Genomic DNA, 12,041 nt, shown 5'->3' on the forward strand with positions numbered 1-12,041 from the left:
AAAAATCTTTATTTTTAACTTCTTACTCTGAAATATGACTGATGCTTACGGATACTGTTTTTGCCAGAGCCCTCTCAAAACCGTTTTGTTTTCCCATACCTCATGTATCGCAGGTCCTAAAGGTTGAGTAAGTGTTTTCTTTGTTCCTCATATCCAATTTTTTTTCATTTCCCTTCTCTCAAATATCTCAACTCATTCCAAGTGTTTGCCATTGGGTGATATCATTCGATATCCCTTCTTATTGTCAACATCTGCTGTCCCTTTAGTAACTACATTTAGTAAAGATGTTTATAGCTGGCTTACATTCTTGTTGATTTCATCATCCCCGTAGTATGATCCACAGTTATTCAACAACTTTGCCTCTCTCCTTGATCTCACTTCTAACAGTCTTTTCTGCCTTACCTTGGGCACCTATTCTCATGATCATACTTTCAACTTTGTCATTACCAGTGACTTCAAACTTTCAAAATCTTGGTTTCACACATTCCAGTCTCTGACTAGCCAGCTTATTTATTTCTTGCCAGCTTATTTCTTGCCAGCTTATTTATTTCAGTACATCTACTGCAGTTACCTTTTGTCACCTCAAGACTTTTAATCCTTTGGCCCTATAATCAGAAAACTTTATTGCTCACCAATCACTAAGTGTCCTCAACTTCACTCCTTACCCAGCTTAGATTCCAGGAACATCACTGTCATCATCCCTTTGAATACACTCATGGCTCCCTTGCCCTTCTTTCCTTCCATCATACTCATCTAGTTAAAATTAGTTCTCTACTTATGCCCTGGCTGCACCTGAGCAGTGAAGCACACATAATACCCATCTTAAATTGTGTCACTTGGGGCCCTTAGCACTCTCAGCAACCCCTTTACTTTCCCTAACCAGTTTACTTTTTGACTCCCTTCGAGGACTGTTTTATACCTTCTCTTCTCTGCATGAAAACATCCAAACCCCCCACCCTCACCTTCCAACTCTCAGCTGATGACTTCATCTCTTACTCTACTGAGAAGATAGAAGCAATCAGAAGAGAACTACCTCATTTTCTGATCTCCAGATCCACCAAGTTACTTCTAAGACCATTCCCTCCATTTCTCTACTTACTAGCTTCCATTCCTCTCCTCTACACAAGGACTCTGCTCTTGCATGTATCCCATCTCTCTCTTACATCGCCTTCTCCCGTTGTACTGCATCATTGCCATCAGCATGCAGACATGCTTTGGTTTAAGTTCCCAGATTAAATCAATTTTCCCTGAATGCCATGGTCTTTCTCTGCTCATCCTTGTAACTGTTTCGTGTCTGTTTTACTCTTTATAGTAAAATCCTTAGAAAAGTTGTTGATATCCACTGTTTTCACTTCACCTCCCATTCTCTCTTGAACCACTCCAGTCAAGACTTGTCCACACCACCCCACTGAAACTTCTCTCATTAAGGTCAAATAATTCCCTGATGTATCATTCTCCTTGGAACAAGTTCATATTTTTAAAACAAGCAATATAACAAAACTGTATATAGGCATTCAATGACTGTTGAATGAATGAATGTTCTTTGGTCATACTGAATAGAAAACATATTTTTATGCCATTGCACTATTGAGTTTGGAGGCATTGAAATGAAATGTGTATACTTGCAAGAGGCCATATATAATAAGCATGCAGGATATAAAGAATAAAAACCCAAGTACCTATCAGCCAGCTTAAGAAATAACTGTTAACAATACCTTTAAATTCCCTTGTGTCCCTCCTGTCCCTCCTTGGTGCATCTCCTTTCTTCCCCTAGAAATAACCACTATTTTGAATTTTCTGTATATTATTTCCTTGCCTTGCATTGTAATTTTCATCACATATTGATGTGCCCCAATATAGCATTAGGTTTTACACGTTTTTATCTAAATGCAGCATATATATTCTTCAGAGATGTGTTTTGTCACTAAATAGTAAATTTATGAAATTCACCTGTGAGATTGCATGAAGCAGTAGTTCACTTAGTTTCATTGGTGTATGGTATTACAGTATATGGATATAATATATTTTCTTTCTAAAATGAACATGTTAAATATAAAAATTAGGTAAAGTGTTACATACATACAGAAAAGTGCACAGATCCCTAGCAAACAGCTCACTGAGCTATCACAAAGTGAATGTCACAAACCAGTTCAAGAAAGAATATGATCGACACCAGAAACCACCCTGGAGTTTGCCCTCCCTAAAGGTAACCACTATCCTCATTTCTAATCCAGAAATTAGAAATGTTTTTGAACTTGTTATAAATGAAACTATACAGAATGTATCCTTTTGAATTGGACTTCTTTCCCGTGACATTGTATGTGTAAGATTCATTCCTGTTACACATACCTATAATTTATTTTCATTGTTGTATTCTCTGATATGTCACAATCTATCTGTTTTATGGTTGATGAACATTTGAATTGTTTCCATTTGTTGACTGTTACGCTGCTATGAACGTCATATATATACATGTGTGTATTTCACTTGGGTATATATCTAGGAGTGGAGTTATTCAGTCATAGGGTGGATATACCACATCTTAATTATCCATTCTCCTTTTGATGGATGATTGTGCTGTGCTGCTGTAAACATTTCTGTACATATGTCCTGAAAACTGGCTATAACAGGCATTCAGTAGCGTAGATCCATATGAATGAAATTGCTGAGTCAGAGCATTTGTGTATCTTCAATTTTACCCGGTAATGTAAAATTGTTTTCCAGCATAGTTTAACCTGTTTACATGCTAACCAACAGAGTATGCATTTCTTGCTCACATTCTTGCCAACAGTTACTATTATCTGACTTTAAATTTTGGCCAGTCTGGAAAGTGTGTCATGGTTTGTTGTTTTAATTTGCACGTCCCTGATTATTAAAGAGTTTAAACATTTTTGTTTTTGAGCCCTTTTGATTTTTAAAATTTAATTTTTTCTGCTTATTCTTTAGTGTGGAGATGTACTTTCCTCAGAATGACTCTTGGATTGGTTTGGCACCCCTAAACATTCCTCGCTATGAATTTGGAATATGTGTTTTAGACCAAAAAGTGTATGTTATAGGTGGTATTGAAACTAATGTGCGTCCTGGCATCACTATCAGAAAACATGAAAATTCAGTAGAATGCTGGAATCCTGATACAAATACCTGGACTTCTCTCGAGAGAATGAATGAGAGCCGAAGTACCCTTGGAGTAGTAGTACTTGCAGGAGAACTTTATGCATTAGGTGGTTATGATGGACAATCTTACTTACAATCTGTAGAGAAGTATATTCCTAAATTAAGAAAATGGCAACATGTGGCACCAATGACTACAACAAGAAGTTGTTTTGCTGCAGCTGTGTTGGATGGAATGATATATGCCATTGGTGGGTATGGTCCTGCCCACATGAACAGGTATTTAACCTAATGAAGTTGTATATGCTTGTAGATTTTTTTTTAAGTATCGTTAATAATGATTCATACACAACTTGTATATATGAATGAACTTCCTTTTTTAATTTTCAAAGTAATATTGTTAGGCATTTGGGAAATTTAATCTGCTCCACTAGTATAATTGTAATTGTTTTACATGATGATTTAATATAGACCTAAGAAATCCCTTTTATAAGAATTTACATTCATTCATTTAATATAATTTGGCTAGATTTTAAAATTCAGAAATCTGAAAATAAGATGAAGTTGGACAACTTTAGATTTTGAGTGATGAATATATATAAATATGCATGTGTGTGTATAAATGGTCTGTTATTGCATTGCTTAACAGAATAAAAAGTGAAAAATGTAATTTCTATATGCTTATATATTATAGTGCATCATAAACATATATAAAGCCTTATTTAAATATTCCTTTTTGGATTCTTACTCTATAATCATGTGTGTATCATTATGTACCTGAGTTCTGCTGGAGTCCGAATTTGCAATTTCTGTATTTTGTAGTATTCTCTGAATAAAGGAGAAAAATATACAAGAAAAATAAAAGCATAAAGTGACTGCTTATATGGAAAATTAATCATAATTCTGAACTGTTGTTGAAAATTGATGTTCTAGAGATTTTATCTCTGATAGTAACTAGAGTGGTGTATGTTTTATTGAGTGTGAGCATTTGATGAAAGAGTATGTTGTGGTTTGTTAACTGCGTAAGTAGGGGCACAACAGCATTTCATCTATAAATTTTTATTTCTTTGTAAGCTAAAGTATTCTTCCATTTTATTTGCGCCTTTATTTGAAGGAAAAGTCTTTGGGGCACAGACATGCATTTTAATCTTTGAAAATGTGCTGGCAGAAATTTATAAGATAAATGGTTGAGTATTCTATTGGGAGGTAATGATCTTCAAGTTTAAGTTGTTAAGTTTATCAACTCTTCTTGTCCAGTAATTGTGCTCTAATGGCTTTTATTCTGGTGTTCTTTCAGAAATATTTATAGTTTAGTCTATATTCTAGTCAGTCTACAGTCTGGTCTCTGTTCTGAACTCCAGAATTAGGCTACCGACTCTCAAATGCTTCAGGCTTTCTTGAGAAGTTAGGTTAGGACCAGAAGGAGCTCAACAAGCCTGCCTTTGTGCCCTTCAGGGCAAATCACAGATTTAGAGGCCTTCTGGGATTTTCTAGGAAGCTTGTTTTGGACATTCTGATTTGTTTTGGATATCCATAATGCAGCTTGGAAATGCCAAGTGTTATCTGGAATGCAGACTTTACTTAAATCCCTGAATTCTCCTAAATCACTCTGAGGTTACTGCAATGTTTACTTTACAGTAAACCATGAATTCTATAAGACAAAAAATTCCTCTCCTTTCCTTTTTTTTTCATCTTCCCTTTTCCTTAGCTCTTTGAAAGATCCTTAGTGTCCTTAGAAAACATCTATAATTTGGGATGTTCAGAGTCTTTTCAGAACATACATACGCATTTGACTTTATTCTTACATGAATCCTTTGAGGTTAGATTATCCCCATTTTTGCAGGTGAGAGGAAATGGCTTATCCAGGATTACACATACCCAGAGTGTTAGAGCTTCAGTTCATTTAACCCTAAGTAGACAGCATTAGTACTTGAACCAAGGTTTTCTAACTCCAGAAGCTCCATGTCCTTAATACATCTTGCTGCTTGTATGATATAAGGGAATAACGTACTGTTATTTTTGCTCTCAGTTCACAAGGTAAGCTTTTATCCCTGCAATTTTATCAGCAAAAAGTAAACATTTAGGAAAACTATTCTTGTTTTATTTGACTTTTTGCACTTTTAAAACTATGGTAGGTTTTAATTTTGTTTTGGTAGGAAGAGTGGCACAAAGAATATGTGAATTAATTCTTTCTTTTGTGAATATTTGCAGTGTGGAGCGTTATGATCCAAGTAAGGACTCCTGGGAGATGGTTGCATCTATGGCAGATAAAAGGATTCACTTTGGTGTGGGTGTCATGCTAGGCTTTATTTTTGTGGTGGGTGGACATAATGGTGTCTCACATTTGTCAAGCATTGAAAGATATGACCCTCATCAAAATCAATGGACTGTGTGTAGACCAATGAAAGAACCCAGAACAGGTAATAATAACTAATATCTAAACATATAGGGTAATATTTCTTATAGAAGTGATGTTCTTAGAATAATAATAGGTCCTTGGAATAGTAAGAGTATTACTTGTCCAGCCAAAAAAAAACTTCTGTGCTCGACTCGAGAGACAAATGATTCAACAAAATTAAATAGATTTCTTTAACTGTGATTTTAATATGCCATTGTGCATATTATCATTTCTTATAGTTGGGAGAACACATTTTTAGAAATGGTGGGAATAGAATGTATCTTACAGAAACTCCTCTGTCCATACAACAAATGTCATCTTTTTAAAAATGTTTATTTAATATTTATTTTGAGAGAGAGTGAGCACAAGCGAGTGGGGCAGGGGCAGAGAGAGAAAGAGAGACAGAATCCCAAGTAGGCCTCTCACTGTCAGCGCAGAGCCTCATGGAGGGCTCAATCTCATCAACTGTGAGATCATGTCCTGAGCCAAAATCAAGAATCAGACGCTTAACCAACTAGCCATCCAGGCCCCACAAGTGTCATCTTTTTATGTTACACACACACACCCAGAATCTTTGCATTGTTTTGTTTTTGTTTTTTTTAATTGTACATCAGTCTATATGTTTGCTTTCAAATGTTTTCACCTACTGAAGGAGTTTGAAGATCTAGAAAAGGTTGGATTTCAGTTCCCAGAGAAAACAGAAACAGCTTTGAGGAAAAGAAGGAAATTATCTTTGAACCCAAACTCAAATCATATTATTTTAAGGAGAAAGTTTTAAGTTGCTGATGGAAATGCTTCCTTGCATAAGAGGGAAAGCCATAAAGTAATGAGAATGTGAGAAAACATTAGGTAGCCATTTTCTGTTTAGAACTGTATAAAACAGTGTATACGGTAGAATTTTTAAAGTCTAAGTTATATAGTTCAATACGTGTTTCAAGTATTTGAAGACATTTAAAAACCTGATAAAGATGAATGCTTTGTTGAAAAATATATACATATAAATTGACAAAGCATATGGGAAGACATATAATATACTCTTCATATTTTTCTGTGGTAGAGGAGAGGGAGAATAGGATTAGGGAGGAGAAGTGAAGGAAGACTTGAACTCTTGCTTTCATGTTAAGGATTTTTTTCCAGTAAGTACATATGGCTATATTGTTTGTATAATTAATAATAGATTATTAGAATGTATTTTAAGAAAACATTAAAATACAAATTTATTTTTAGTGAGAAGTCTGCTTCATGGTTAACATGTTTTTTTCCCTCTTTTTACTCACCTTTCCTAGGAGTTGGTGCTGCAGTAATTGATAACTACCTTTATGTAGTCGGCGGTCACTCAGGGTCTTCCTATCTGAATACTGTGCAAAAATATGACCCTATTTCAGATACGTGGCTGGATTCAGCTGGCATGATATACTGTCGCTGCAACTTTGGATTAACTGCACTTTGACAAGTGTGGATTTGTGGAAATAGTGTGGTAATGAACCTTGTGCCGCATGAAAGGATGCCCAATTTTCTGAAATCCAAAAGCTACATTACTTTCTTATTAACTTGAAATGGCATGAAGACTCAAAGTTCTCTTGGGTACTCTGAACTGATAAAGTAGCTTTGGTTGCTCTTGATTACATAGTGAATCAATAATTTAAAAAAAAAAAAAAACTTGCCAATTTAATTGTGCACTTTTTCCCTCCTAATACTGGGATAGAGTCGTTTTATGTTCATAAGTGTACATGTGGAGAAAATCTTGCTGCTTAAAAAAAAAAAAAATTTAGCTCTCCCTCTTACTTAATATATGCACCATGATTTCCTAGGATGAGAGATGCTTCAGTGTTGGAGTGTATTGAATGACTAGACAGAGCACTGATACTGTCTGTTGGATATTAATTCATATGCTTCACATTTTAAATAAAGGGCTGCTTTTTTGAGGGGGGTACTGTTAAGGGTTGTAAATTATATACCATAGTGAGTCATCTGGATACTCTTCCTACTAAATGGCTTTAGGAATGGGGATATAAGAAGTTTGTAGAACAAATGCTTTTACTATCATGATATTTGGGGGCTCATTTTAAGAAGGCAGATATTTGCTCTTTATGCCTTCTTTCTATGGGCAGGTTAAGGCTGGATGAATTTAGCTACCCACCTGTGCTATACTAAGCATGGATAGAAAGAGTTAAGCATATCAGTTTCAGTTTTTTTGTTATTTCCGTAGTACAGCAGGCTTCCCAGTGTTGATGTAAATATTTGACAAATGTTCAGTACATTCTAAGTACATACTGATTTTTTTTCATATATCCTTATAATCATTTTAGTTTTTTAAGACCTTTGGTTGCTTTTTCAAAGTGTTCAGATATAAAAATGGTGCTAACTGTAGGATATATAACAAGGCTATAATGTTCTTTTGAATGTTCAGTATGAGATATGCATGATAGTATGTTTTGATAGTATTTTTTCTTTCTTTTTTTTTTTTTTTTTTACTGGCTTGGTTCATTTATGCTTATTAAAAGTGTTAGCAGTTATGCTAATGTTAACATCCAAGAGTCATCTAAATGGCCTGTTATACTTTTCATGGTTCCTGAATAGTGATTTAAAGAAAGATGCATTTTTTAATCTTCTTTCTCCTTGTGCTAGATATTATATGTCCTTCTTAAAAACAAATATATGCATTAAATATGAAGCACTAGGCAGTTATGCATTACTTTGTACACTTCTTAGGTAATTGAATATTTTACAAAGTTACTGAGGAAAACTGGAACTCGATGTTTACTTGAGTAATGGTTCTAAATTTGGTTCTACTTTGACTAAAGAAACAAGCAAGACTATTTGCTATAGCCAGTGATAGTTTATTTAAAATTAGTGGTTAGCTCATTTTTAGCATGTTTTAGTAAATACCTGTCAGTCTTGAACCTATTACTTTGCATTTTATTAGGATGTCGGTACTTGTATTTTTGGTACTGTAGTTGTGTTGTTTTCTTTTCCTTCATTTTTTTTTTTTTAACCTGCCTGCTATCTCTTTATAGTCTCTGCAAAACCAGTGTACATTTGTTTTCTAAGAAAAAATTCATACTGCATTCTTAAGTGCCATAATATTCCAAACTATTGTTAAGAAGCCATTTGTAATTATAAAACATAGGTTCATTCATTAGCAAATATGTTATTTTTTGGAAACTATTGCCTGGCAATTTGCAGTTTTTCTTGTTCTTCCATAAACTGCCAGTGTAGATTTAAATACATAGTGCAAAACTACATAAAATCACCTTTAATCATGTAAGTAGTATGCTTTATGAATATTTGCACAGATTATAAAACCTTGCAAGTGATTTTTTAGTCTCTTACAATTAAGAACTCAACAGAAGTTACTAATAAAATTGACAGGCTGAGTATTTTCTATGTTGCTTGTTTGAATAACAATGATATATAGCAATAACTTTTTAATTGATTTGAATAAATCTATTGAATAGAAACAAGGTGCACTATTGTGATTGGCCTAGACTTTATTTAAGGAAAAGCAATTTAAAATAGATTTCATTACTTACTTAATTTTAAATTCTCAACTCAATCTTTTTTCTGTTTATATTATTAAATGCATTCTATTATACTATTTTAATCTTCTATCCCCAGAAGATAAGGGAATTTGAAAGACAATAGAAATTTATTTTAATTGTAAACAGGTCTGTACTATACATGTTAACAATGTTTTACTCATGTGTTATCCCCACTATCAAATTGTTATTAAACATAGAATCACTTGGTAAATTAGACCAAAGGCATATATTGATCATTGTTTTGGAAAACTCAAAACTTTATCTTGCTAAAGACTAAATGTGAAACATCTTGGGCAATAGTAGAAACTGTATACCAGAGAAAAAATTATAAAAACCTGTAAAAAGAAAGAAAACAACCCCAAACTTTTGAAATAACTAATTTTGGGTTTACCAAACCTACGGTACTATCCATAACAACCAGAGGTATTGTAACCTGACAACTGATAACTTTACAGTAGACCTTCTCGTATGGATTTCTGAGAAGTTTCATCATGAATACTTTGCTGACAGATTGTGAATTTAAAGTCACATGTTTTTCATGTCAAAACTCATCAAAGTGTTTGCTTATAAATGATATTAGACATAATTTTATATACTCAGGCAATGGGAAGAAAGCTGTTTAAGATTGCCCAGAAATATTTTGGAAAAAAAAAAGGTGACAATGGAAATAGAAATTATCTCATCACCTGGAAGATAATTGCCTTCCATAATTATGACGACTTAATCTTGTAGGAATGTTTGGGTATTTAATCTTTGTTAAATATAGTAATAGAACTTAAGTGATTTTTAATGTAGCCCAAAGGATGTTTCCATAGGTTATTGCTAATGTTTTAAATATGAATGAATATCAAACTATAGAAAGTGATATCAAATGGTAGGAAAATGGCATTAGGTTTTGAAAAATTATTTTGCTAGCTTGACAAATGATGGAGGGTCTACTATATGCACGTGGTATTGTGCCAGATTCTGTCAGGGCTAGAAATATTATAAATAATAGATACAGTCTTTTCACTCAACGAGTGAAGTATGGTGAGGGAGACCTGTACCCAAATAACTATTATGGTAAAGTATGAATCTAATTCCTTATAACCAATATCACTAGAAGTGATTAGACACCCAGTTTATGTATAAACATTTGTGTCCTTTAGTGTCCAATTAGGTTTTATTGACATGTAAAGAATTATAGAAGACCTAATGTTTATAGAACTCTAAACTTCCTGGAATTGGATAATATATTTTCTATTAGAAAAACAAAATTGTAGAAACTGCAAAAAAATTATTTACTATATTACAAGGCTCTGGCTAACATTGAAGAAGTATATGTACCTATAATGCTGTGTTTGTTTTCAGTTTTGGTGTTGGATTTCTGGTATTGTCACCTAAGTGCTCATTTTCAGGAAAATCAGATTCTACAATAAATATACTGCTTAAAAGTTCAATAAACTTGTGATAACCTCTATAACCTCTGTAGTCTGAAAATAAAGAAATTAGAAGATGTCACATGTCAAGTTAACATCCAGTTCTACTTCTTAATCTTTTTTTTTTTTTCTTTCCTTTGTAAAACAGCACTTTAATTAGACCTGGTTTAATTAGATACATTTATTCTGTGGCTGGATACATATTGGATTTTCACTTACAGTATATTAATTCAGTGTTGATACACATTTGAAAAGAGTAAAAAATACATTGTTTCAAATACTATAGGTTTACAAGTTTACTTACTGGTGTGAATATGGAGTCAATAAAAATCCAGTTTACATCTCTGTAGAGAGAAAAATTGTTATCCATATGTCTTTTATATTATACATATTTAACTAGAGATAATTTATTATTAATTTTGTCAACTTATCATGTGTAAGTCCCGTTTATTTTAAAATAATAAGCAAAAAGTTCCAAGTTTGCCTTAAAATACAAGTGAAATTAAAGAACTGGATGATAATGCCTCTATTTTTGCCTTATGAATTGTGCTGTATCATAAACCAGAGATGGTTTTGATTTTAACAGGATTCTGAAATTTTGTAGATGTAGAGTACTAATATTTGTACTCTCTTGCAAAGAATGTGATGTAGTTGTGGATTATGTTAATGTTTAAATGTTTTTGTAAATGTATCTTACCTCTGAATATGTATCTTTTTAGCATCAGGGTTTTATTTTTGTTTACATGGTAAAGTGGCATTTAACTTGTTGAAAGCTGTATTCTTTTGTCTTTTATTTTAAAAGTTCTTTGTGTGTACTGTTGTGGTGATGCTCTGTAATGACTATGGTTAAATTTCATTTAATGTGAAATGTTTAAAATAAATTTGAGAAACATGACTTCATATGCGTCAAATGTTTTGAACTGACCCAAGCTGACTTTGTCGTTCTCAACTTTCAGATGCTTGTTGGTAGGCAGGTAGTGGCCACAAAAGTTGAGGTGGGTATGGGATAGCTAATCTTTTACATTCTTATTACAAGATTATAATGGAAACGTGTGTCGTGCTAAATTCTGCCACATGTTCGGACACTTATTAAAGAAACATTCTTTAGTAAAGCCAGCACAAGAGTTCAGTCTGTAAGTTCCATGCAGTCCCAGCTTTCTCTCCTTTTAGATTCCTTAACTTGCCTTGTAAGGGGTTTACTTGAGGCAGACAAGGCAACATTGCAGAGGATTCTGTTACGTTTATGGCCAGCATCAGGTAACCAGCAGTCCTCCTACGGGGAAGGCTCTGTAAACAAGGGATTAAGCCCCAGGTGCCATCTTTAAGGAATTTGTAAACTATAGGCCTGAATGGATTCAGATAACCTGTCCATGCAAGGATTGGAAATATCTCATATATTTAGGCAATCCATATATCTTGAAACTGTTAACTTCACCAATAGGAACAACTTTTTGATTTCATGTTATTCTGTGAACCACTATTCCCCAACAATGTCCCTGACATTTAATACACTAATGAGCAAAACATTGGATGTTGGTCAAATTATGAATAACCGAAGTGTTTGTAGCTGCC

At 33.6% G+C, this 12,041-nt stretch overlaps 1 protein-coding gene across 7 annotated transcripts in view; it reads left to right on the forward strand.

The window, feature by feature from the left end:
- Nucleotides 1-11,364, forward strand: part of KLHL28 (kelch like family member 28) — a 35,672-nt gene extending 24,308 nt beyond the window's left edge. For all 7 annotated transcript variants that reach the window (XM_086709849.1, XM_025918899.2, XM_086709846.1 and 4 more), the window contains 3 exons: nucleotides 2,947-3,390; nucleotides 5,323-5,531; nucleotides 6,796-11,364. In XM_086709849.1, the coding sequence (XP_086565975.1) occupies nucleotides 2,947-3,390; nucleotides 5,323-5,531; nucleotides 6,796-6,959 (817 nt within the window). In that variant the 3' untranslated portion in view covers nucleotides 6,960-11,364. The remainder of the gene's footprint in view (nucleotides 1-2,946; nucleotides 3,391-5,322; nucleotides 5,532-6,795) is intronic.
- Nucleotides 11,365-12,041: the final 677 nt, after the last annotated feature.

Source organism: Puma concolor, chromosome B3 (assembly GCF_028749965.1).
Source record: "Puma concolor isolate L17-30 chromosome B3, mPumCon1.1.hap2, whole genome shotgun sequence".
Taxonomy (NCBI): Eukaryota; Metazoa; Chordata; class Mammalia; order Carnivora; family Felidae; genus Puma; species Puma concolor.